Source organism: Canis lupus, unplaced genomic scaffold (assembly GCF_011100685.1).
Source record: "Canis lupus familiaris isolate Mischka breed German Shepherd unplaced genomic scaffold, alternate assembly UU_Cfam_GSD_1.0 chrUn_S1451H1635, whole genome shotgun sequence".
NCBI classification, from domain to species: Eukaryota; Metazoa; Chordata; class Mammalia; order Carnivora; family Canidae; genus Canis; species Canis lupus.
In genome coordinates this window covers 216,656-244,643 of record NW_023330284.1, presented here as the reverse complement: position 1 = coordinate 244,643, position 27,988 = coordinate 216,656, and the positions used below count along the sequence as shown (strand labels likewise).

At 44.6% G+C, this 27,988-nt stretch overlaps 1 protein-coding gene across 1 annotated transcript; it reads left to right on the top strand.

Annotated features, from left to right (window-relative positions):
* The first annotated feature begins 1 nt into the window (after window position 1).
* Window positions 2-25,832, top strand: LOC119878318 (teneurin-3-like). The gene is given in 9 exon segments (XM_038588954.1): window positions 2-31; window positions 658-868; window positions 1,338-1,380; window positions 1,382-1,437; window positions 1,629-1,823; window positions 2,934-3,134; window positions 21,127-21,313; window positions 24,923-25,107; window positions 25,349-25,832. Coding segments are annotated over 9 exon segments (1,353 nt in total). The 3' UTR covers window positions 25,594-25,832.
* The last annotated feature ends 2,156 nt before the right edge of the window (window positions 25,833-27,988 follow it).

The following is a 27,988-nucleotide window of genomic DNA, read 5'->3' as shown; positions in this document are numbered from 1 at the left end:
TATGATTGAGTATAATGCTGACACAGAGTGCGTATCGATGGCAGTTGTTGCCACATAGTGTTAAGTAGGAGAAGACCTTACAAGATTAACAAATGGTCTAGGGATCCCTGGGTGGCGCAGCGGTTTGGCGCCTGCCTTTGGCCCAGGGCGCAATCCTGGAGACCCGGGATCGAATCCCATGTCGGGCTCCCGGTGCATGGAGCCTGCTTCTCCCTCTGCCTATGTCTCTGCCTCTCTCTCTCTCTCTCTCTCTCTCTCTCTGTGACTATCATAAATAAATAAAAAATTAAAAAAAAACAAATGGTCTAAAATTAGGTTACAGGTTCAAGGTCGTACCCACCACCTGAACACATCAAACATCTTATCAGTTGCAAGAGTCCGATCTGATTCCAGAAACCGAGTGCACACTAAGGGGAAAATGATTTGTTCAGTTTCTGTAGAATTACAGTCTGCGGTGGTTAGTTCCCTTTCATGATCCCTGTAGGTGCTTTGCATAGAAGGACCTGTCCATTAGGGACCTTTTCCTGACATTGTCTTTAGTAGAGCTGAGGGGAAACAGTGGGTAAAAAAAAAAAAGGGGGGGGAAAGAGAGAGAGAGAAGCAGGACAACGGAAATGTTTCTGACCACTAACCAGCTGTACTCGTCCCCACCCTCAGTACGACTTTGTCAAGTTCCTGGACAGCAGCAGGTTGATTGCACGAGAGCAGCAGAACCTGCTGGAGCCCAAAAGAGCAAGGCAGCAGGCGAGATCCGCCAACCTGCACGAGGCTGGCTTCATCCAGTACTTGGACTCTGGGATCTGGCATCTGGCTTTTTACAATGACAGGGAAAATGCAGAGCAGGTGTCCTTTAGTACCATCATTATAGGTTAGCACGGCCCTTGAAGCCTCTTTTTCCAGGCTGCGGTCTAAACAGTGTGTTGAATAGAAACTCAGTTGTCTTCCCCGATTTGGAGTGATCCCTGGGGTGATGAAGCCTGAGGTCTAATGTGATGAAGTCTAATGTGAGAACTAGTTTAAATTTTTTATTTACAAATATGTGACATGCCACGAAGCACTAGAAGAACCTATGACTTGGAAGTGTCTTGGTATCTTGAAAACACTTAAAAAACATCTGCCTTTGAAATGGCCATGCTTTGCTTTCCTATTGGAATAATCAGGTGGCTTGCTTCACTTAGCTATTGGCATCACGTGGTGGAAGAGAATCCTTGGCCCAGTCGAGGAGCAGGCCATCCGTGATTCCCTCAACGTGGAGCTAGGATGACCAAAGTGGCGCAGTCTACCTCGTGCAAGCGGCAGGCTGGGAAATGAGTATTCCTTTTCTTTCTTTTCTTCAGAGTCCATGGTGGAGTGCCCCCGAAATTGCCATGGAAATGGAGAGTCTTTCTGGCACTTGCCATTGTTTCTTGGGATTTTTAGCTCCGGATTGTTCCAGAGGTATGCAAGTCACAGTCCTTTCATAAGCCCATGCAAATAAGCTGTAGAAACAGGAGTAATTCAGACCCAGGGCAGGGCGAGAACAGCTGGGGAAGGGAAGGTGGCATAGCCCCCAGCAGCCCTGCGCCTTTACCCCCAGATGTCACCCCTGAGGGTGTCTGCCAACTGCTCTGTCGTGGTCTATTTTGCAGCAGCCTGTCCAGTGCTGTGCAGCAGCAACGGGCAGTACTCCAAGGGTGGCTGCCTGTGCTTCAGTGGCTGGAAGGGCACCGAGTGCGACGTGCCCACTACGCAGTGCGTTGACCCGCAGTGTGGGGACAGTGGCATCTGCATCATGGGCTCCTGCGCCTGCAACTCCAGATACAAAGGAGAAAATTGTGAAGAGGGTAAACATGCCAATATTTAGGGAAGTCTCTTGTTCGCAGAAAGGAAGAGATTATCTTTATGATCTTCCGTGTGGCAGGTGCATCTCTTTGTGTGACTCCCCATAAAACTACTGTTCATTTCCACACTGACCCATGTGACTGATAAAAAAAGCACAAGTGCCCAAGGGAGCTCCTTTGCTCTCAGTAGTGTGATTCCCCCCCAACTATGAGGAAGCAAGCGAACACCTGTGTCTTGAAACCAGTGATAGTTGTTTTGTTTTGTTGGTTTTTTTTTTATCTTTGCTTTTTCGTTGGTGGTGGGTTTGTGTTGTTTTGTTTTGTGGTTTCCCACTTGGATGCCAGCTTTTAAGTCCAGTGTTGTGGCATCTCTAGGAAGACAGGCTATATTGCCCTGATATAGCAGTGAAAAAAATACATCGTGGCCTTGCTCTATAACTGTATGTAATGATGATAGTCAAGATGCTGTACTGTAAATTGCAGTTGAATTAAAAAAAAGCAGAAAAGCACCATTTCTGTTCTTCAATCAAATTGATTTTATTGATCTGCACACAGAAAGTAATGCAATTAAGCCTCTGGAATTAAATTTTCAGGCCATTGACCCTACAAGTGTAAAGTTTTGTTGAGTCAAATTGCTAAGTTAAATCTCGTCATCTAAACCACATTAAAGTGAATTAAGAAGGATAGAGAGTATGCAACTCATTTATTTCTCAAACAGTTTGAGGGCCCATACAGCTGTCAGTACTAAATGTTGTGGACTAGGTCAGCTGATGCTATTTTGTTACAGAGAAGCCAATACTTATTACTAAAATCTGATTAAGCAGAACAGAGAGCAGTAGCCTGAAATCTCAGGAGCATCTATGTGTGTAATTTGTAAAAATTACAAATCCTTGCAAGAGTCTCAATTACCTAATTGGCATGATTCTCAATGCCGTCTTATATGATTCTTTACATTTTCAGAAATCAGTTCTCAAAAATGGTAAAGAAGGAGTTGAGTATCCAAAATCGTCATATACATTGGTTTGGAATTCAGTTCTTTATCCTGCTTGTACTATGTATGTGTGACATCTTCTAGATTTAATTGTGAAACTATTCTCTTTTTCTCTACTGCAGCTGACTGTCTTGACCCTGGTGGTTCCAATCACGGTGTTTGTATCCATGAGGAATGTCACTGCAATCCCGGGTGGGGTGGCAGCAATTGAGAACTGGTGAAGACCATGTGTACAGACCAGTGCTCTGGTCATGGAACGTATCTTCAAGAGAGCGGCTCCTGCACCTGTGACCCTAACTGGACTGGCCCAGACTGCTCAAATGGTAAGGTGCATCAGTGCAGTGTGATCGAGTACTTAATATTGTGTAGCTGAAGATTAAGAGATCTTAATTTTTAAAAACACACTTATTGAATTTAGTGTAGATTGTATTGAAGTTATGATTTATAGAAATGAGTGTTAAAAGTAATGAAATTCCATTGCCTGATAAGAAGAAATAGGCTTTGTCAATTTGTCATTAACATTTCTCCATTAGTCGCATGGTAAAAAAAAAAAAAAACTATTTCATTTGTGTAAAGAACTCCATCTTCTTACCACTCAAGGCCTGTGTAGAGCTTGGGGATTTAAGCACATTATCTCATAAAGAGAAGCTCAATTAAAAAATAATTTGACAACATAAGGCTAAACATGATCACAGCAAAGAGTATACATATATAGATATTATGATGTGCATAATGGTCCAACACTGAGTTTTTAATTATAACAATATTATTGTCATAAAAATGGCAGGTAGTAATTTTTTTCAATCATTCACTCTATTATTGAGCAAAAGCTATGTGCATGCATGGCATGGTGATGAGTCCTGGAGGGATAAAGAATAATGAATTCTTCTTACCCTCTAGGATAGTGGCTTTCAAATTTTTGACCATAACCCACAGCCTCAAACAGTTTTACACTGTGACCCTACTGTATATAATATACTCGCATAACTGAAACAAAGATTTACAAATTGGTACACACGGATGCTTTTCTCCAAGGATGTCCTATTTTTTTTGTTAGTGCTGGTTGCATCCCATGAATTTATTCCATGACCACATTAGTGCCACAGTGTGAAAAGGTACTGTTCTAATCTGGATGATTGCAGTTTAATTGGGGAGATGAAGTCAAATGCACATGAAATGCTTGGAAAACAACACATCCCAGTTTATTTTTTTATTTTTATTTTTTAATTTATGATAGTGAAAGAGAGAGAGAGAGAGAGAGAGGCAGAGACATAGGCAGAGGGAGAAGCAGGCTCCATGCACCGGGAGCCCGACGTGGGACTCGATCCCGGGGTCTCCAGGATCACGCCCTGGGCCAAAGGCAGGTGCTAAACTGCTGCGCCACCCAGGGATCCCCACATCCCAGTTTAATATTTTATTGGATATAACATGGAATAATATACTAAATACAGTCAACATTCAGAGGAATGCTCCTTCCTTGATGCACATTGGAAGTTTTCAAGTGGATTTTGGTTAACATTTGTCACCTTCTTTCAAGATGGTAGTTAGTATGGGGATGGGAGGAGGTATTTTTCAACTAGGAACAGTATGAGAAAGTACTTCATAGCACTTCAGCACATCTGAGATCAGATGCTTGGGTTCACACCCGACCTCCACTACTTAATAGCTGTGTAAACTTAGGCAGACTACGGTATGCTTTAGTTTACCCATCTGTTAAATGGATTTAACCGAGACATGCTTTACAGAGATAGTTTGGCAAGTGCTTGAATTAATGTTTATAACGTACAAGGCTTAGTCCAGAATCCATTCAAAATAGTGCTGCCACCTCCACTCCTGTGACTGTTACTACTACTATGACAACTACCACTAGCAAAGATCCAACTATGAGATTATTGTTCTACACGTGGGAGAGTAAAGGAAAGGTATTCGGAGGTAAAGGCTGGGTTGGGCCCCGTTACGAGGGACGCAGCTTAGAAATGACGGTTCAGACAATGGAGAATCCACTTGACCTGACAATGTGCGCCCACCAGTGTGATGAGAGAAGTATGTGAGAACTGCCCAATTGGTTATGTGTCAGAGAGCACGACTAGTTGGAATTTGACGGCCAGAAGGCAAGTTTGAGAGCTTTCCCAGAGTGTGAAGTGCTGAGAGAATGAATTCATTAGGAGTTTGTAGAAATGAAGAGGATAAATCGGAGGGCCATTTTAAAGGAGAACTAGATGGAGCCTGCAGAAGAGACAGTACAGAGTTGGTACAGAGAACTGAACATCTGCAAGCAGGGTGGGCTGGGACAGTGGTCGTGTCTTTGGGAAGGGGTGAGGAGTGAGGCAGGATGCAGGGAGGTGATGGGGAGAGAAGGGGGAAGGCAAAGGGACAGGTCTTGTTGTTAACACTGTTGAGTCAATAAAAACAAAGGCTTGGCTGAAGGGAAGCCCACACTGATTGCCTTCTTCTCTGAAGACCTGTTTATAACTGAGTGGTTAAGAGCAGGCAATCTGGAGATGAAGGGACTGGGTTTGGGTCTAGCGCTGGCTGCTCCCTACATCTGTAATGTCAAATCAGCTCTTTAAAATGCTTCTCTGTACCTCATTTTCTTTCCCTGTAACATGTGGATGATAAGAGCAGTACCCTATACAATCGTCAGAAAGTGGAAATGAGTTAATAAGTGAAAAGCACTTAGAACAGTACCTGATACTGGCAGGTACTTGGTAAGTGGTACCTGTTAATAGAAGTGGTGATGGTCATAGTCATGGTGGTCGCGTTCCAAAGGTGATCTTAGCCTTTAGAGCTTGTCATCTTTATTCTTCATTGATTCAGGGGAGCTTCCCCAGGAAAGTACTGCCTAACTACAGTTCCCCAATTGTGAAATGTATGAAATGCAAATTATCTCATCTGTTAGTATAACCTAATGGCATTAACCTAAGAGAAATCCCACTAAGGCGGTGAATTCACATGCTTATTTTAAGGAGAGAAAAAGACTAGTAATTTTTACAAATCTATCTTTCCTGGCACTTTGAGAAACTTGGGTGACATGAATTACCAGCAGCACTACCGTTTTCTGTGCCATTCTTCACCGACTACAGACAATCCTCAAAACTCACACTAAAGATAGTTTTGTACAGGATAAATTGTGATATTGATGAAAAACTTCTGTTGACACCTCAAGTAGATATCCTTGGTAAAGGGACAAAAGGACAATGATGCACTCTCTTCCCAACATTTTCTCATTTCCCCCCCTTTTTCTCCTTCCTCCCTCCTCCCTCCCTCCCTACTACTACTTTCCTCCTACTCCCTTGGCTCCCTTCCCTCCTCCTTCATCCTCAACCTCCTACCTTCTCTTCCTTCCTTTTCCTCTGCCTCCCTCATCTTTTGGCCATACATTTTTGGGAGCAGACAGGTTGATGCTCCTTACAGCTTCATATAAACATGAGTTGAGGGGATCCCTGGGTGGCTTAGCGGTTTGGTGCCTGCCTTCAGCCCAGGGCGTGATCCTGGAGTTCCCGGATCAAGTCCCGTGTTGGGCTCCCTGCATGGAGTCTGCTTCTGTCTCTGCCTGTGTCTCTGCCTCTCTCTCTATCTGTGTCTCTCATGAATAAATAAAAATTAAAAAAAGAAACATGAGTTGATTCACATAGCTTGGAGGACCAGAAACTTGTAAAAAAAGTCATGATCACAAGAGCAATTAACATGTACAGGACAAATGAGAGTAAAAACATAAACTGCGGGTGGGATTATAGAGGACCTTGAATAGCCCCACGAAAGAGTTCTAGGAAATCATCACCCAACATTATCAAGCATAGGTGTGAGACATTATTTAAATAACACATTAGCTTGTTTTGTCCTCTGTTCTTAAAAATGTATTTTATAATCACAAGAATCAAAATAGGCATTTAATTATTTCTGTTGAGTTTTTATTTCCCTTTCTGGCTTCTGTACTAAAAAAAAATGCATCCCACCAAAAAAAAAATCCAATTAAAGTTTATAGATGTAATTATTTTTACAGTAAAGCTACTTGGTTCAGGTCTCTTATGCCATCATCAGTAAAATAAGCAAAATAATACTAGCTATAAAATAATACTGGTTTGAAATATTGCCATTCTAATTTGTCTCCCACAATTATCAGAGTAGGAAAGAAATAATGAAATAATTTTTTGTTTCATATAATGTTATTTAATAATCATCTGAGTCATTTTATAAAGGATCCTTTGTAATTGATACTGTAGCTCAAAAGATAATTCAGTCCTGGGGCATCTGGCTGGTGCAGTCAGGGTAGCATGCAACTCTTGATCTCAGGGTTCTGAGTTCAAGCCCCCTGATGGATGTAAAGATTACTTTTAAATACTTAAAAATAAAATAAAATTTAAAAAGATGATTCAGTAGTCTTCGTAAAATGATACTGCCATGAATGACAGAAAAGATAAAAAAGGATAGATGTTAATTAAAAGATTAAACTGGCTGCCAAAATCACCTATCATTATTTTACATATTTAGACTGATTTTCTACATGCTAATATAATTATTTTGCCAGCTGAAAATCTAATTTTACCTGTATACAAAATGACTGCTTAGACGTAGTGAGTGAAGATCTTAATCCTATTCATCTTTCTACCCCCAATGCAAAGCAGAAAACCATATATTAAACTCTCAATATATAGAGTTGAATAATTAACACAATACTTTTTTTGGGAGGAAGAGACTAACCACAGGAAACAAAGACTTTATTAAACTTTGCAATTAGCTACAAAAAGACAGAAAACTTACTTAGAATTATTAGTAAGGAGATCAAATATGCATATATTCATCCTCTGAAAATATCCTGGTTCTCATGCCTGAAATGTATCTGCATGTTGCACGGCTGTCCTTGGAAGTTTACAAAAATATTGTTGGTAACTTACATCTGTGGTTGAAGAAACTTTCAGCATTATTGGGAATTCCTAACTAGGGATCCCTGGGTGGCGCAGCGGTTTAGCGCCTGCCTTTGGCCCAGGGCGCGATCCTGGAGACCTGGGATCGAATCCCACACCGGGCTCCCAGTGCATGGAGCCTGCTTCTCCTTCTGCCTATGTCTCTGCTTCTCTCTCTGTGTGTGTGACTATCATAAATAAATAAAAATTTAAAAAAAAGGAATTCCTAACTAACTAAATCCTAAAGCAAAACACTCTACAAAGCTACTTCTTTTGTTGTTGTAGAAATGACCTTCAAATATCTAAATTCAACAAGAGTAGACTCTATACCTGCAGAAACATTTGGTTAAGCTGCTAAAAGAGAAGAAATGAATTCTTTCCATCAGAAAGTTTATAGGTTTGAAAGCAACAGAGCTTTCCTCTATCTTCATCAGCAGTTTGTCCATTAATTAGCCCTTCAATTCCACTTCAATTAAATTAACTCTAATTAATAAGTTCATTACAAAGATTGACGCACCTTGCTCAAAACTAGTGTGCTCAATGCTGATAAACACCTTCACACGAATGAAAATTTATTAGATTGAATAACCTCAGAAAGAAAGCTCTCTCTTCTGGAGCTGAGTTGACGTTCTGTTCATCTGAAGTTAATCACCATCTTAGATCTCTTAATCAAAACTTTAATTCAAATGAGATGGAAAATGTAGCATGAAAAACCATATACCACTCTCTTCCAGTTAATAGTCCTGGCTGTTGTTTATAAGAAATGTTATAACTCTCAGAGTTGCCTCCATTGGGTGTTTAGAATTCTGTAGGACTTTGAGAGAGAATTATGGTGTCTGAGAAATGTAACTTGAGCAATAAGTAGGAAAAACGGGGGCATGTGACTATATCAACAGTTACTTTTTTTCATTTAAAAATAAGGCTATAGTTCATTTTCTACTTGTTAGAAATGATTTCTGATTTTATTCGGCATTTTTATTTTTGCAAGAAAACCGAAATAAAGTTCTGGTCCTACAATCATAGAAAAAAGAGGTAGTTGATTTTATTTAATAACTTTGTATGTAGGGATCCCTGGGTGGCGCAGCGGTTTGGCGCCTGCCTTTGGCCCAGGGCGCGATCCTGGAGACCCGGGATCGAATCCCACGTCGGGCTCCCGGTGCATGGAGCCTGCTTCTCCCTCTGCCTGTGCCTCTGTCTCTCTCTCTCACTGTGTGCCTATCATAAATAAAAATTAAAAAAAAATAACTTTATATGTAAAAATAAACTACAAAATATCCTTCAGAGTTTTCTTTGTGTGTGTCAATCTTAACGAAGGTTTTAAAGAAAACAATTATTTTAGACACTTAAATTCTTAAAAATCGAACCTATTAGGGTTTTGAAATCCTTTGGCCACTTGGTCTCCCTTTAGTTTACTCTAGTACCTGAAAAATCTACTTTTTAATGACAGTGGCCATAGTTACATATGTTTTCAAACTGGTTTTCTACTATTGTTAATCTGTCCATAGTACAAATTTACTGAATAGGAAAAAAAATAGTTTATTTTCTTTAACCAGCATGTGTGTGTGTCAGAAGCGAGCCCAAGTGCATACTACAAAAGATTCTTTTATTTTATTATATTTTTTGTAATAATTTTTTTTGATGTTCAATTTGCCAATATACAGAATAACACCCATTGCTCATCCCGTCAAGTGCCCCCCTCAGTGCCCGTCACACATTCACCCCCACCCCCTGACCTCCTCCCCTTCCACCACCCCTAGTTCGTTTCCCAGAGTTAGGAGTCTTTATGTTCTGTCTCCCTATCTGATATTTCCCACACACTTCTTCTCCCTTCACTTATATTCCCTTTCACTATTATTTATATTCTCCAAATGAATGAGAACATATGTTTGTCCTTCTCCGATTGACTTACTTCACTCAGCATAATACCCTCCAGTTCCATTCACGTTGAAGCAAATGGTGGGTATTTGTCTTTTCTAATGGCTGAGTAATATTCCATTGTATACATAAACCACATCTTCTTTATCCATTCATCTTTTTTTTTTATCCATTCATCTTTTGATGGACACCGAGGCTACTTCAACAGTTTGGCTATTGTGGACATCACTGCTATAAACATCGGGGTGCAGGTGTCCCGGTGTTTCATTGCATCTGTATCTTTGGGGTAAATCCCCAAGAGTGAAATTGCTGGGTCGTAGGGCAGATCTATTTTTAGCTCTTTGAGGAACCTCCACAGAGTTTCCCAGAGTGGCTGCACCAGTTCACATTCCCACCAACGGTGTAAGAGGGTTCCCTTTTCTCCATATCCTCTCCAACATTTGGGGTTTCCTGCCTTGTTAATTTTCCCCATTCTCACGGGTGTGAGGTGGTATCTCATTGTTGTTTTGATTTGTATTTCCCTGATGGCAAGTGATGCAGAGCATTTTCTCATGTGCATGTTAGCCATGTCTATGTCTTCCTCTGTGAGATTTCTGTTCATGTCTTTTGCCCATTTCATGATTGGATTGTTTCTTTGCTGTTGAGTTGAATAAGTTCTTTATAGATCTTGGAACCGAGCCCTTTATCTGATACGTCATTTGCAAATATCCTCTCCCATTCTGTAGGTTGTCTTTGAGTTTTGTTGACTGTATACTTTGCTGTGCAAAAGCTTCTTATCTTGATGAAGTCCCAATAGTTCATTTTTGCTTTTGTTTCTTTGCCTTCGTGGATGTATCTTGCAAGAAGTTACTTTCCCCGAGTTCAAAAAGGGTGTTGCCTGTGTTTTCCTCTAGGGTTTTGATTGAATCTTGTCTCACATTTAGATCTTTCATCCATTTTGAGTTTGTCTTTGTGTATGGTGAAAGAGAGTGGTCTAGTTTCATTCTTCTGCATGTGGATGTCCAATTTTCCCAGCATCATTTATTGAAGAGACTGTCTTTCTTCCAATAGATAGTCTTTCCTCCTTCATCGAATATTAGTTGACCATAAAGTTCAGGGTCCACTTCTGGGTTCTCTATCCTGTTCCATTGATCTATGTGTCTGTTTTTGTGCCAGTACGACACTGTCTTGATGACCACAGCTTTGTAGTACAACCTGAAATCTGGCATTGTGAGGCCCCCAGCTATGGTTTTCTTTTTTAAAATTCCCTTGGTTACTCAGGGTCTTTTCTGATTCCACACAAATCTTAAAATAATTTGTTCCAACTCTCTGAAGAAAGCCCATGGTATTTTTTTTTAATTTTTTTTTATTTATTTATGATAGTGAGAGAGAGAGAGAGAGAGGCAGAGACACAGGCAGAGGGAGAAGCAGGCTCCATGCAGGGAGCCCGACGTGGGATTCGATCCCGGGTCTCCAGGATCGCGCCCCGGGCCAAAGGCAGGCGCCAAACCACTGCGCCACCCAGGGATCCCAAGCCCATGGTATTTTGATAGGGATTGCATTAAACGTGTACATTGCCCTGGGTAACATTGACATTTTCACAGTATTAATTCTGCCAATCCATGAGCATGGAATATTTTTCCATCTCTTGGTGTCTTCCTCAATTTCTTTCAGAAGTGTTCTATAATTTTTAGGGTATAGATCGTTTACCTCTATGGTTGTGTTTATTCCTAGGTATCTTATGCTTTTGGGTGCAATTGTAACTGGGGTTGACTCCTTAATTTCTCTTTCTTCAGTCTCATTGTTAGTGTATAGAAATGCCACTGACTTCTGGGCATTGATTTTGTATCCTGCCATGCTACCAAATTGCTGTATGAGTTCTAGCAATCTTGGGGTGGAGGCTTTTTTTTTTAATTTTTTATTTATTTATGATAGTCACAGAGAGAGAGAGAGAGAGAGAGAGGCAGAGGCACAGGCAGAGGGAGAAGCAGGCTCCATGCACCGGGAGCCCGACGTGGGATTCGATCCCGGGTCTCCAGGATCGCGCCCTGGGCCAAAGGCAGGCGCCAAACCGCTGCGCCACCCAGGGATCCCGCTTTTGGGTTTTCTATGTAGAGTATCATGTCATCGGTGAAGAGGGAGAGTTTGACTTCTTCTTTGCCAATTTGAATGCCTTTAATCCCAAAAGATTCTTTTAAATAAAAGTTTCTGGGCAGCCCTGGTTGCGCAGCGGTTAGCGCCACCTTCAGCCCAGGGCTGATCCTGGAGACCCTGGATCGAGTCCCACGTCCGGCTCTCTGCATGGAGCCTGCTTCTCCCTCTGCGTGTGTCTCTGCCTCTCTCTGTGTGTGTGTCTCTATGAATAAATAAATAAAATCTTAAAACATAAATAAATAAACGTTTCTGAATATTTTACAATTTTAAACATCAAGATTAGAAATCACCCCCTATACAATTCTTGCTAGACGGGTGAAGCCCAACTCCTGTTAAATACCGGACATGCCAGTCAGAGAAAGACAAACATTATATGGTTTTATTCATTTGGGGAATATAAAAAATAGTGAAAGGGAATAAAGGAGAAAGGAGAGAAAACGAGTGGGAAATATCAGTGAGGGAGACAGAACATGAGAGACTCCTAACTCTGGGAAGTGAAAGGGGGTGGTGGAAGGGGAGGTGGGCGGGGGGATAGGGTGACTTTGTGACAGGCACTGAGGGGAGCACCTGACGGGATGAGCACAGGGTATTATGCTATATGTTGGCAAATCGAACTCCAATAAAAAATATACAAAAAAAAAAAAAAAACCCTGCATAGGGACAACTGGCTGGCTCAATAGGAAAAGCATGTAACACTTGTCCTTAGGGCCATGAGTTCAAGTCCCACATCGAGTGTAGAGGTTACTTAAATAAATAAAAACTTTTAAATATAATAGTAAATTAAATAAATGAATACATGCATACATACATACTGAACATGCTTAGGCACTGAAATATTTTATTGATTTTATATGCACTTGATGTATGTATCTGGAGGGTGCAGGTTTCCTGGCGTTTCACTCCATCTGTATATTTGAGGTAAATCCCCAGAAATGCAATTGCTGGTCATAGGGTAGCTCAATTTTTAACGCTTTGAGGAACCTCCACACAGTTTTCCAGAGTGGCTGCACCAGTTCACATTCCCACCAACAGTGCAGGAGGGTTCCCCTTTCTCCACATCCTCCCCAACATCTGTTGTTTCCTGTCTTATTAGTTTTCATCATTCTCCCTGGTGAGAGGTGGCATCTCATTGTGGTTTTGATTTGTATTTCCCTGAGGGCAAGAGATGCAGAGCATTTTCCCATGTACTTGTTGGCCATGTGTGGGTCTTATCTGGAGATATTTCTGTTCATGTCATCTGCCCATTTCTTGATTGGATTATTTGTTAATTGGGTGTTGAGTCTGATAAGTTCTTTATAGATCACGGGCTACTAGTCCTTTATCTGATATGTCATTTGCAAATATCTTCTCCCATTCTGTAGGTTGTCTTTTAGTTTTGTTGATTGTTTCTTTGCTGTGCAGAAGATTTTTATACTGATGAAGTCCCAATAGTTTCTTTTTGCTTTGCTTTCCCTTGCCTTTTGTGATGTGTCTTGCAAGAAGTTATGTACCAGCTTATGTACATATTAAGAAAATCCTTCTGACAAAATGTAAGGAGCAGATTCACAAATCGTCTCTAAAAAAGGGAGAAAATTATGGAATATTACAGAAATATTGATTCATCAATCAAGTCATCAAAAGTGAAGATGGGGATCCCTGGGTGGCGCAGCGGTTTGGCGCCTGCCTTTGGCCCAGGGCGCGATCCTGGAGACCCGGGATCGAATCCCACGTCGGGCTCCCGGTGCATGGAGCCTGCTTCTCCCTCTGCCTATGTCTCTGCCTCTCTCTCTCTCTCACTGTGTGCCTATCATAAATAAATAAAAAATTAAAAAAATTTTAAAAAAGTGAAGATGGAGATGATAGAGAAACTTAAAAGATATTCAGGCTATAGTTTCAATAGGAGATATTGAACAATTAATTTTAAGGCAAGGGAGAGAAAGAGGTCTCAGATAAGCCTCAATGTTTCACGTTGGGAAAAGGTTGTTATCTGCTGAACAAGGGGACACAGAAGGAGCAACATATTTGGGAGAAGGGTTATATGAGTTTGGGGCATGTGATGCTTGTGGTGCCCATGGATCACACAAGTAGATTCCCAGAAGGAAGATACATCCTTGATTTTAAAGTTCTAAAGAGCATTGTGGGCTCAAAGAAGACACATGGAAGTCATCTGCAGTTGGTGAAAAGGCATGAGTGAGATCCCCAGAGATAGAATAAAGTGAGAAGCAGGGATTGGAGGAACAGAGACCATCAAAGGAGAATAAACTCCTTAGTAGACAAAGAGGTCAGAAGAAAAGGAGATGAGTATCATGGAAGCCAGTAGAGGAGGAGTCTTCCAAAGGCGAGACAACCAAGAGTGAAGGAGAAGACCAAAGAAATCTACCATACTTCAATTTTCATTTTTTGACAGATTTAAATTTGCCTATTTATATATATGAACAAAAATGTTTGCTTATTTGTATTTTATTTATATTAGCTACTCAATATAAAAATTCATAGGTTTAAACAAATTCCACAAAATATATATAGTCATATTTTGTTAATACTGCAGCTAAGAATTATGACCGACAATATCAAGATCCATCTTCTCTCTTGTATTCTTCTGGAAATACCAGAAGCATTTTTTTCCTGTTGTGCTTGAAACATAGCCTAGAACTATATAAAGCAACTATTCCTAAGATTCCTTAGTGTGAAATTTTATTTTATAGAAATGAACTCTAATATATATGACTGAATAGGTTCTTTTGAGAGCTACTTTATAACGCCATAATATAACTACTTGCACTCACAGGTTCAGTCATTCAGGTTTTTATATTTGTCATAATGTCAGAAATTACCCCGAGGTGTCCAGAGAGTAAAAATACTTTGAATATGATGGAAACATATTCAGAGTTCTCAACACTGTCACATAAACATTGAACCTAAATAATTGAATGACAAAAAAACCCATTTAAAAAGGTTTATTCCATAAGTTAAGGTTACCACAGCTTATAATAACCTCAGAAAGGATGCTGAAGCTAAATCTGGGATACAGGTTTTTAAGGGTGAAAAGACAAGTTAGTTGAAACTCAGAAAATTACTTGTTAGATGTTGGGTTCACATATATGTGCATATGAGTGTGTTGGTTTTATGGGATGTCTACCCAATGACATAACTAGAGACTTAACTCTTAGCCTTGCCTCGCATATGCTGAAATGCTAAAGATGGAAGATCCTGTGTTAGTATGACATAGGAAATGAGCTAAGGAAAAATAATTATTGCAGGAAAAAGAAGAGATTACTAAGGAGCAAATTCCTTGAGAAGGGATGGGAGTCAGAAAACACGTGGAAGGATTAGACTTTGATTAGAAAGGAAGCATTCCCTCAGTTGATGAGGAAAGGGAAAGATAAACAACAGAATGGATGCAAGTAAGTTTGTAAATCTGATGGTGGAAAGTAAGGATGTAAGCATCTGATAGCTCTCGTTTTCTCAACCAAGTATAAGCTAAGGTGATGAAAGATTGGAGCGAGCACCTGGGAAGAGTAGAAGGTATAAGAGGAGAGAAAAAAAAATGTTTCTCCTGGAAACAGGGACAGTAATCTTACCAGTAATAAAAACACTGGGGGGATCCCGGGGTGGCGCAGCGGTTTAGCGCCTGTCTTTGGCCCAGGGCGCGATCCTGGAGACCCGGGATCGAATCCCACATCGGGCTCCCAGTGCATGGAGCCTGCTCCTCCCTCTGCCTGTGTCTCTGCCTCTCTCTCTCTCTGTGTGACTATCATAAATAAATAAAAAATTTTAAAAAAATAAAAAAATAAAAACACTGGGGTGGTACGTTATAAAGAGGGGTCATCTGGGCTGTGGGATCACGAATTGTAAAGCCGATTTGCCCTGTTGTGCATATCTGGCAAAGTTCAACATTTGGGTGCAGACTTGGGGCTGTGGGCATCCAGGTTCAGACAAGTGTGGTGGAGAGAGAGAGAGGTGCTAGATCATTACAGTGATGGACCATGGAGCCTAATGAGGAGGAGAAATGTGAACAAAGGAAAAGGCAGATGGAGAAGTCACCAATTTTATGTCATGATAAATGTGAAATATGGTGGAAGTGTCATAGAAGATGAGTTGGGGTTACTGTGTGTAATATTTTGAAGGTGATACAAGTTTTGGTGAGGTGTATACAAAATGGGAGAGGATGACAGAGTGGAAGTAAAGCCACAGGAACCCGAGGAAGCGAGGAGCCAGGGCATTCGGCGGGTCATCCATGTAGATATTGAAGCTGTCAAGAAAGATGATGAGGACCGAAGATAGGGGGGAAACACACGAGGGAAAGAGACCAGCTTTGCTAATGACAGCAAACAGTGGAGGAGAGAGTAATGCCAACAGCAGCCATGAGTCTCAGGGAAGGGACAGTGATGGTCTGGAGTGGCCTTAGTCCCCTTGTACATAGGAGCTCAAGGTCAGCTCAAGGTTCCACTGACAGCAGAAAATGGAGTGAGCCTGCAAGAGGCTTAAGATGGAGGGAGAGTTTTGTTTATACAGAATGGGGGTTCCAGAGAGCTCAATGCCTCATCCACAAGTAATACATTAGTTTCATATCATTAATAATGTTTTCACTAATTAAAATGAAATAAATTCTCATGAAAGAAAAAATTTAAATATACAAAAATATAAAAAACATAGTAAAAATCATGGAGAAAGAGGAGAGTGCGTGTGGGAGAGGACATGCGTGGGGCACTCCACAAGAGAAACACTCTCCAAAGCCATCGAGGGGAGAAAGTGAAAGGGGCTGATTATAGAAAGTTCTTGGAAGCAGTGGAGCTCAGAGTCTGGAGTCTCAGAACTCCATGTCGTCCCCATGAGTGGATCCTGGCCAGCTCTGAAGTGCTCCTGGTGGAGTGGAGGTAGAGGTCCAGCAGCAGACAGCATGTCTAAGCATACCCTGCGGCCCACTGCACTGCATCGGGGAGAGGTGGCACTGCCGCTCAGGGACAAAACAGGCAGCAGACAGCACTGAAATGCCCCACGCATTACCATAGGAGCAGAGGCAGCTGCTGAGGACAGCTAACCTGGACACTGATTTTTTCGCTGAGCTTCACCATAAACTGCAAGCCCCGGTGTGTTCACGTGACTGCCCTTTACGGGCATAGTGGCACCGGCTACAATGGGCCAGACCCTTCCCCAGAGTATTAATGTGGCTCCAACCCACACTGGGTCCCTAAAATTTGGAGTTTTAAAACCCAGCCTGCATGCATGAGCTAAAACAGGAGCACTGAGCCACTGGGGGTCAGACAGCTCAGACACAGACAGGGGGAAGGCAGGAATCTGAGGGAAGCCTGGGGTCAATGAGGGGACATGGTTCCGTCTTCTATGATGGCTTCCTGAATAGCTGTGGGTGTGAACACTGCATGCATGATGCCATTTTTTTCTGCTCCTAGTCAACACTGAGGACTTCAGGCAGCAGTATAGAGAACAAAGTGGAAGCTTGAGAAACTTACAACAATCCTCATCCCCTTATGCTCTGCAGGTGCTTTCTTATGAGGGCATGTGTACCTGAGACCCAGAATGGCAGCTGGGTCTCTCCCCTCCAGACAACCAGCCCCCACTCCCCACACCTAAGTCTACAGACCATGGAGTGATAGAACACTAGCTCTAGAAGATACTAGATCTAGCCTTTCTACCCAGATGACCACAGCACACCTAGGTAAAACTCACCACACACTGGACAAGGGCCTCACTGCAGGCAGGCAGAAACACTGCACAGGTGACCTGAGGGAAAGAGCTGCCAAAACACAGCAGCAGAGTACACAGCATACTCCAGACACTTCCTGAAGCCCAGGTCCTGCCTGGTTAGCATATAACCTCTTCTTAATACAGTCATCACCACCATGACAAGGAAACATAAAGGATTTCCTAACACCTAGAAGACAGAGACTTGGGCAAAATGCCAAGAGGGAAGACCATCCCAAAAGAAAGAACAAAAAAAGGTCATAGCCAGGGATCTATATCTAACAGATATAAGTGATATGCCTCACCCAGAATTTAAAACAGAATCTAAGGATACTCTCTGGGCTTAAGAAAAGCATAGAGACACCAGAGAGTCCCTTACCACAGAGATAAAAGATCTAAACACTTGTCAGTCTGAACAAAAATCCTGTAATCGAGATGCAAACTCCACCAGATACAATGAGCACAATGATAGAAGCAGAAGAATGAATAAGTGATTTAAAAAATTACATTATGGGGAATAATGAAGCTGAAAAGTCAAAGGAAAGAAAAAATCACAAATATAGACTTAAAGAACTGGTGACCTCATAAAGCATAATAACAGGAAGAGCATAGGGGTCCCAGGGAAGTGGGGCAGACAGCTTTCCCTAGGAAGTTATAGTGAAGACCTCCTAATCTGATGAAGGAAACCGACATCCAAATCCAGGGGGCACAGAGAACTCTGGCCAGAATCAACAAAAGCAGGCCAACACCAAGACCTATTAGAGTAAAATTTGCAAAATATAGAGATGAGGAAAACATCTTGATAGCAGCAATGGAAAAGAAATCCCTAAATTAACTTACTGGGTCACAAATCAGGTCCTAACCAATACCAAAAGATTGGGATTGTCTCCTGCATAATTATAGTGGAAGAGAAATAAGGTTAGCAGCAGATCTCTCCACAGAAACCTAATATATCAGAGGGGAGAAGCATGATGTACTCAATGTGCTGAATGGGAGTAATATGCAGCCAAAGATCCTTTTCCAGCAAGGCTGTCATTCAGAATAGAAGGGGAGAAAAAGAGTTTCCCAGACAGACAAAAACAATAGGAGTTCATGACCACTACATTACCCCTGCAAGAAATATTAAAGGGAACTTTTCAAGAGGGAAAGAAGGATAGATCACAAGCCACAAAGACTACAAAGGAGGAGAGAAAATCTACAGGAACAGCAACCTCACAAGTAACACAATGGCACTAAATTCATATCTATCAACACTCACTCTGAAGGGAAACAGACTAACTGCTCCCACCAACAGACATAGGATATCAGAGTGGATGAAAAACAAGACCCATCTCTATGCTGCCTACAAGAAACTCATTTTAGACTTAAAGACACTTAGAGATTCAAAGTGAGCGGATGGAAAACCATGTACCATGCAAATGGACATCAAGAGAAAGTCAGCAGCCACACTTACATCAGACAAACTAGATTTTAAACTAAAGACTGTAAGAAGAGATGAAAAGGGGCACTATAATATAATAAAGGGATCTATCCAACAAGAACATCTAACAGTTGTACATATTTATGCCCCCCAAACCTAAAAAATCAACTAATAACAAACTTAAAGTCACTGAAATAAAACAATATTAGGAGACTTTAACACCCACTTAGAGCAACAGGCAGATCATCTACCAGAAAATCAACAAGGATAAAATGGTTTAAATAACAAACTGGACCAGATGGTCTTCACAAATATATTCAGAACATTTTGTCTGAAAGCACCAGAACACGTTCATTTTGAATGCACGTGGAATATTCTCCAGAATATATCACACACTGGGTCGCATATCGGGGCACAACAAATACAAAAAGACTGAGATCATATCATGCATAATGTCTCACCACAATGCTATGAAACCTAAAGTCAATCACAAGGAAAAAGTTGGAAAAACCACAAATGCATGGAGGTTAAAGAATACCATACTAAAGAATAAAAGGGTTAATCAGAAAATTAAAAATGAAATAAAAATACATGGAAGCAAATGAAAATGAAAACAGGACTGTGTCAAACTTTTGCTGACCTTGGAGGTACAGCTCTACTTGTCTCTAAGTGGTCCTAAGAGGAAAGTATACTGCAATACAGGCCTACCTCAAGATGCAAGAAGAGGGGCAAATACACAACTGAGCCTTACTGCTAAGGAAGCTAGGAAAGGAACAGTAATTAATGCCTAAAGGCAAAAGAAGGAGAGAAAGAATCATGATTGAGCAGAAATAAATGATAAAGAAACAAAAAAGCGTAGACCACTGGAAAAAAACACAGTCTATTCAATAATTAGCTTAGTCTAAGACCCCCAGGTGACTCCAGGGTTGAGCGTCCGCCTTCGGCTCCGGGCCTGATCCTGGGATCCAGGATCGAGTCCCCCATCAGGCTTCCAGCATGGAGCCTACTTCTCCCTCTGCCTATATCTCTGCCTCTCTCACTCTCTGTCACTCTCATGAAAAAAGAAATAAAAACATTTAAGTAAAAACAAACAAAACAAAATAATTCTCTTAGGCCTTTGCTGGAAGGTGCTGCTTGTTGCTCGACTTCTGTTCCATGGAATCCGTGAGGCAAGATCATACTTACATTCGAGGCTTGCCACTTTCTTTGTGTCACCAATCTGCTCCTGCTTCTTTATCCTTCTTTCTGCTTTTTGGTTTGATGAATTATTTTTCATGGTTCTATTTTAATTACTCCATTTTCTTCATTCAAGATTCAGCTGTATTTCTTTTTTTATTTAATTATCTTCAATGATGTTACTTCTCCTCTGCTAACTACCTAGTTCTGCATATGTGTCTACATTTACATCCGTTTCTCTGTTTCTCTGTCAGTGTGCATGGATACACAAAATGATTTCAGTTCAGTTGGTGGTCAAGCTGGAGATTCAGTGCCTACTGTCTACTTACAGTTCTGTGTCTGACAGCAGGTTTCCTAGAGCCCAGGTCAGGGCGACCCACTGGGTGCACCGCTGTCCACAGCTCACCCAGTGGAAATGAGGGAATGGCCCTTAACACACAACAGGCAGGGTTTCAGGATAAGGACAGCCTCACAACTTCTAGGCCAAGACTCTGACACATTCTGTAGGGTTTGCCTTATATTCAGGAGCCTAGGATTGTGGGCAGCTATTGCCCATCCCTGCCCCAGTGGGACTGTCATCTCCTGGGCCTCCAGAATGAGAGTACTGGTGCCCACTTTTTTGCACACAGGACCATGTGGGCCTGGATGCATGTACACGCCAAGGAAGAACATGTGGTTGGAGGTATTTCCTGCATGTGACACCCGCCTCCAATGTCATAGATATGATGCCACAGTGGCCTGGGGATGTCTGGAGGAAGCACCTGCTAGGAAAATCCCTATCCCACAGGCAAGATGCAGACCATCCCCAACGGGCACAATGGCTTCTCTGGGGTCAAAACCAGAGAAGAATGGAAAGTTGTGTCTGAACCCAGGTGTGTTTCCAGGTTGGGGCCCTGGCTGCACACAGTCCTTCCCTGGGGCCTGTGGGGAGGGGTGCGGTTGTGTCACTGTGTGCACAGGCCATTGCCTGCAAGGAGGGGGGAGCCGTTGGCAGCCCTGAGTGCTGCTCCTGAAGCTTCCTCCAGGAGTGGACTCAGGTACAGGGTCCCAGGCAGTGAGGTCACTTTCTTGACAGCAGAGCCCAACAGAACTTGGAACCCCTGTAACCAGGCACCCGCATTCTAGTGCAGCCCCACCTCAGGCTCACTTGGCTGGAGATAATCGCTACTGGAAGATGTTCTCTTGCTGCTTGCCCACCTCTGGGGACTCTGGCTTCCAGGAACCCCAGGGATGCCACTTGTTCAAATGCTGTAGGCTTTGGCTCCACCATAAAAGCCAACGCCTCAGGACATTTATCAGGAGGTGCCATAAGGTAAAAGCAGCACAGGCCAGGCCACCCCACCTGTGCCAGCCATCCTGGGCAGTCCCATCCCCTCCTCTTCAGGTTCAGGGAAACAGGGATGTGTGGGCAGGTCGCATCCAGGCTGGAGGACATTGTAGGGCAGCAGGTTCCCCGGTGACCCCTTCAGGGTCACGCTGATGTCATGGTGGTCAGGGTGGAAAGAGGATTCCTGAGGTGCCTCTTACCCGACCCAGAGTTAGCCCAAGGCCCTGCAGCTGCATCCCTTTTCTCTCCTTGGGGGAAGTGTGTGCCAACTGTGCTGTGGTGTGTCTGGAATTGAGTCAGCTGGGTATGTGGCCCAGCCAAGGCAGCCAGAACGGGCACTGATGCCTCCTGCCTGGTTTCTGAGCACTGTCTTCACAGAGCTCCACACAGGACTGGGGGTGGGAGCGGAAGGAAGAGGTCATCTGCCCCACTGCCTCAAGGAACTGGGAAATGCCCTGCACGGCTAACAGAGGCCAGCGCAGGGTCAAGGTGAGTGCAGGGGCTGGGGCCACCTGAAACCCAGGACCCCGTGCGGTACGAAGGGCTCCGGGGCCCAGAAGCCAGCCTGCTACTCCCCTGGGCTCCCCCCTAGACACCGGCTCCCACATGAGTCTGGATTCCCCTTCTCCCCAAACTTGCCCCCATGGCCCTGCCCCTGCCTGGGCCAGATGCAGAGTCCCTGTGCACAGATTTGTGGGAATATCAGAATAGAGCCTTCAGGGGATGCCTGGTCACCCAGTGGTTTAGCGCCTGCCTTCTGCCCAGGCCCTGATCTTGGAGTCCCAAGATCAAGTCCTGCCTCGGGCTCTCTGCATGGGGGCTGCTTCTACCTCTGTCTGTGTGTCTGCCTCTCTCTGTCTCTGTCTCTCTGTGTCTCTCATGAATAATGAAAACTTTTTAAAAAAGAGACACAACATGTCTCATCGCACACGGTCTCCAGTAGTTTGCACTGTGCTATGCTTTCTCCTAACTGGTGCTCCCTGGAGACCCCATTGGCCTGAGGTCCTTCTCCACCTTCTGCAAGGCTTGAGCATAGTCTTGGTGAATTGGGAGACTTTTTCCCAAAGGGACATGGGGCTCACTGTACTATGTCTATTGCTGTGTAGTTAGGTTGTGAAGGAGCACATTCCTGCCCCCCCCGTTCTGGGGTCAGGCACAAGGGCCTCGTGTGCTGCACAACATGTCAGAAGGCCAGTTGGTTCACACAGCCACTGAGCCCTTCACTGATGCAGGACTTCAATACAATTCCCTTCTGTTGCCAAATCACAGGGCGGCACTGAACATCCTACAGCCTTCACACCCTGAGCCCTCTCACCCAAGGAAAGGTCTCCAAGTTGGCACCTTGAGAGAGGGATGTGTGGTGAAATTCAAGGGGTGAAGCCATTATCACAGGGGGGTGCTGTCAAAACTCAGCTGACAATCGGACCTGGGATACTAACCTCTCCCACTTGAGGTCCTTGTATTGATCCAATTTTTTTTAACATTTATCCTCTAAGATCATTTCTTTATTGGATAGTTTGTCTTGTTTGTTTAAGAGACAGGCAGAGAGCAGGGAGTAGGAGAGGGAGACACAGGCTCCTCAAGCTGACTCTGCCCCAAGCTCAGAGCCTGCCAGGGAAGGGATCTCAGGATACTGAGGCCATGACCTGAGCCATAACCAAGAGTCAGATGCTAAGTGACTGAGCCACAGGCTTCAAGCCCTGTGTTCCTGCTATGGGGACTCTTGCACACACCCCGCAGCTGCTGAGAGGTCGGGCTTTGGTCTGCGCTCCAACTCCCAGGCCTCCTGGTGGCTACAGCACAGGCTGCACGTCCCCTCTGTCCCACCTCATGGTGAAAGGGCCTCGGCCATGAAGTGGAATCTGATCTCCCCGACGAAGCCCAGCTGGATGGAGCTGCTGGAGCACGAAGTACAACAACTGCTGCCCGCCTTGCTGCGCGGGGACATCATCTCTATTTTCAGTTTCTTAGAAAACTATAATGAATTTGCCAGCACTGAAGAGGTGCTGGACCTGCTGTTTACCAAGTGAGCACCCTGACTCTCCACAGCCCAGTGTGATGGGCCACCTACTGGTTGGGAGTCTGGGGAATGTTTCTGAGCTTCCTGGCACCTTGCGCTGCTCCTCTGACTGGAGTAGAGTCACAGAGGGCCTAGTGGGGTCCTGTAGGGAAGCCCCCAGGGTCTGTGTTGTGGCAGGTCGGCTAGAGGGGTTGTGCTTGTGCTCATCAGCCGTCGTTCTCTCCCCATGACGAAGCCTGTGCCTCCCCCACCACCACCAGGGTCTTAAGCTGGCCTGTTTTCCCACTGAAATGGAGGTTTGAGAGTCCATCAGGGGTCTGTGTCATGGGGCAACCAGACTGGGGGACCCCGGGGACCCTGGGGTGCCCTAGGCCCACTCAGATATTGGCCATGCGCCTGGCCAGAGCCCTTTCATTCCTCAAGCATTCTGGAAGCCCCAGCAGGTGTAGGCACTTCTCCGGGAGCTGCCGGTGGCTCCAAGCACAGAGCTGACAGCCTCCCAGGTCTCAGGACTAGTCAGGGGTCAGAGGGTGACAGCCCCCATGATGAGAGGTCACATCCACAGGACGATTCATGTGATGCCCCCCGCCCTTCTCTAGATATGGATGCATCGTAGCTGCCTATGGTGACAACCACACTGTCCTGCAGTGGTGGAAAATGTGACAGAGCTCTCGCTCTTCCAGGAGGGCCTTCCCTCTCCAGGAGGGCAGCGAGGGGGTTGTGGGTCGGAGGGGCTGCTGGACCCTCACCCCACACATCTGCAATTCCTGTGACAGGGTCAACTTCTAAGGACCCTTCAGGAGAAGAGCAAAGGAGAGCCATGGATGGGGTGCGGGCTTTATGGGAGAGCACTGGGACCCCTAAGGGAGACCTTCTCCATGCCCGCCCCCTCCCAACCCTTTGTCTACCCCACACCTGGGACCCAGAGCAGAGGGTGTGGAGAGCATCGCACTCACCAATATGGTGGCACCTGGACCTGGGTGGACAGCAGGTGCTCAGGAGGGCCAGTGAGAGCTCACGGACCAGATGGCACTCGCCCCGTGGGAGATGGGAGATTAGAGTCAGTGGAAGGACACCCCCTGGAGGCCCCTCGTGAGTGAGGCACCACAGAGCCACAGGAGGGAAGGTGGTGGTAACGGGTGGCTCCTGGCAAGGCCATGGTAAGACACAGAGCCCAAGCCCTCCTCACTTGGACATTCCCAGAGTGACAGTCTGTGCAGTGAGGGCAATGACAGGACAGACACCCTCCTCCCCGGACACCTGCCGGTGAATTCAAGGGGCAAGTGGGCAGGTAGCCAGGCTTAGGAGGGAGTCCTGCTTCCCCAGGAAAGACAGTGATAGTCACACCGCTGGTCGTGGGCTCCCACACACAGAGGCTTCATGGCAGCCCCTCCTCAGTGAGCAGGGCTTTGGCAGGCAGGACCACCAGGTGGCAGGTGGACAAAGAGCAGGACTGGCCTCCGACAGCCCCGAGCAGGAGGCCGGGTGCCCTGGTTCCTGCAGGGCTTCCCTGGAAAACCTGTGTGTGAGGGAGCCCTGTCTTCTGATGCCTGTGCCTGCTTGTCCCTCCCCAGGGCGATCTCCTGCATCCTGGACATTTGGCTGGAGTACTATCAGGAGGATTTTCATCAGCTCCCAGAATTTTCCTCCCTGACAAAGCTGCTGGAATTCAAGAGGCAGCGCATGCCAGGCTCAGACCGTGCCTGGCGTTACCTCAAACTATTCAGACACCTCCATGCAATAGAGCCAGAGGCTAGGGGTGAGGAGGACTGGGGGTGGCTGAGTTTGGGACCGGGTGGGCTCCACAGATCAAGCTTCCGTGCAGCTGTGCCAGGAGAAGTGGGTAGTCTTACTCCCCCATCCCCACGGGCTGCATTCTGGGGAGACCTCCCAGGGCTCTTGCACTCACACACGTTGAGCGGTAGGAAGAGTGTCCTGGATTTGGGAGGGACGTGGAAAGTCTATCCTGGTGATGATACTTTGTCTTCTTGGAGCTACAGCTTCGGCCCGAGAACAACACCCTGAATCACCTCAAGAGCCTGCCCCAGCTCTGACTGTGGCGCTGGCTGCACCTTCAGGGCCAGAGGTGATCGAGCAGGTCCTGGCTGCTGGAGCTAAGGGCTTGGCCCGAACTGAGATACAGGCTGCTGAGTCAAAGCCCCTGCAGATAGTGGTCACTGCTCTATTTCACTGCTCCACCCTGGAGGAGCCACCTGTACCCTCAGACACCCCGGAGGAGGAGTAGGTCCTGGCGCCTGCAATCGGGGTCCCCAAAGTGCCAGAGCCACCACCTGCCTCCAGAGCAGCTGGCTTCGACCCCTGAGCAACACCCTGAACCACCTCAAGAGCCCGCCCCAGCTCCTACCATGGGGCTCGTGATGGCTGCAGCCCAACGGAGGCTTGCACTCCTCTGTCATTTCACTGTTTCTATAATTTGAGTTTTCCTTTAACCTGTATAATGGTTTATGAGTTTTATTTGTAATAAAGGATAAGTTAACTTCACACAAAATTTACTCTGATGCTCTTAAATTATACATCGTGGTACTTTAGGTCCATTCACAGGGTCGCAGGCCCTGGAGCCCAGGGCACCGGGGGACACAGCCCAAGATCCGGTGCTCCTCTGAGACAGGCAGAAGCCGGGAGGACACAGGACAGCCAGGATGCTTCTGCCGCTGGGTGGCCCCGAGTTTGCAGATCAGCAGGTGCCCCCCGGAGCATCCAGGCCCCTGTGGACTAGGAGTGGCGGTAGTGACTCCAGGAGCTGACTCCAGGGCTGCACAACTGGCCGCCACCCCTGTTTTTGTCCCTCTTGGTGTCACCCTCTACCTAGGACTGAGCAGGGGCCTCACAGGATAAACAACACCCACTGAGCTGTACACCTGGCAGGGGGCTGGGCAGCTCCCAAAGGTGCAGGCACCTGAGGATCAGCACAGAAGGCAGAAGACCTCTAGAAGGTCAGGGGGAAAGCAAGTTATTGACCAAGCAGCACTGGAAAGTTCCAGGGGAAGTTGAGAGATTTACAGTATATGGAATCAGACGATACTCCCCCTTCTTTTTCTTTCCTGTTTGTATCTGTTGTTTCCCCACCCCCCTTTTTTCTTCTTTTTTTCCTTCTTTTCTTTTTGCTTTTTCTCCTTTTTGCAGTACAACTTGGTTTTGGCCACTACACACTGAGCGAAATGACTATAAGGAAAAACTCACCTCAAAAGAAAGAATCAGAAACAGTCCTCTCTCCCATAGAGTTACAAAATCTGGATTACAATTCAATGTCAGAAAGCCAATTCAGAAGCACTATTATAAAGCTACTGGTGGCTCTAGAAAAATGCAGAAAGGATTCAAGAGACTTCATGACTGCAGAATTTAGATCTAATCAGGCCGAAATTAAAAATCAATTAAATGACATGCAATCCAAACTGGAGGTCCTAACGATGATGGTTAACGAGGTAGGAGAACAAGTGAGTGACATAGAAGACAAGTTGATGGCAAGGACAGACACTGAGGAAAAAAGAGAAAAACAATTAAAAGACTATGAGGATAGGTTAAGGGAAACAAATGACAGCATCAGAAGGAAAAATCTACGTTTAATTGGGGTTCCTGAGGGCGTTGAAAGGAACAGATGTACAGAATGTGTACATGAACAACTCATAGCTGAGAGCTTCCCTAACTTGGGAAGGGAAATAGGCATTCAGATCCAGGAGATAGAGAGACCACCCCCTAAAGTCAATTAAAAACCGCTCAACACCTCTACATTTAATAGTGAAGCTGGCAAATTCCAAAGATAAAAAGAAGATCCTTAAAGCAGCAAGAAACAAGAAATCCCTAACTTCTATGGGGAGAAGCATTAGGATAACAGCAGACCTGTCCACCGAGACCTGGCAGGCCAGAAAAGGCTGGCAGGATATATTCAGGGTCCTAAATAAGAAGAACATGCAGCCAAGAATACTTTATCCACCAAGGCTCTCATTCAGAATAGAAGGAGAGATAAAGAGCTTCCACAAAAGGCAGAAACTGAAAGAATATGTAACCACCAAGCCGGCTCTGCAAGAAATATAAAGGGGGGGCCCTGCAAAAGAAAAAGTCCAAGAAAACAATCCACAAAAACAGGGACTGAATAGATATCATGGTAACACTAAATTCATATCTTTCCATAGTAATTCTGAACGTGAATGGGATTAATGACCTCATCAAAAGGCACAGGGTTTCAGACTCGGTAAAAAAGCAAGACCCATCTATTGGCTGTCAACAAGAGACAGGTTTCAGACATAAGGACACCTTCAGCCTGAAAATAAAAGGTTGGAGAACCATGTACCATTGAAATGGTCCTTGAGGATGGCAGGCGTAGCCATCCTTATATCAGATAAATTAGTTTGTCCCAAAGACTGCAGTAAGAGATGAAGATGGATACTATATTATACTTAAAGGATCTATCCAACAAGAGGACCTAAGAGTCATGAATATTTATGTCCCGAATGCGGGAGCCACCAAGTATATCAATCAATTAATAACCGAAGTTAAGACTTGCTTAGATAATAATACACTTACACTTGGAGACTTCAATCTAGCGTTTTCTACAATCGACAGATATTCTAAGCACAACATCTCCAAAACCACAAGAGCTTTAAATGATACACTGGACCAGA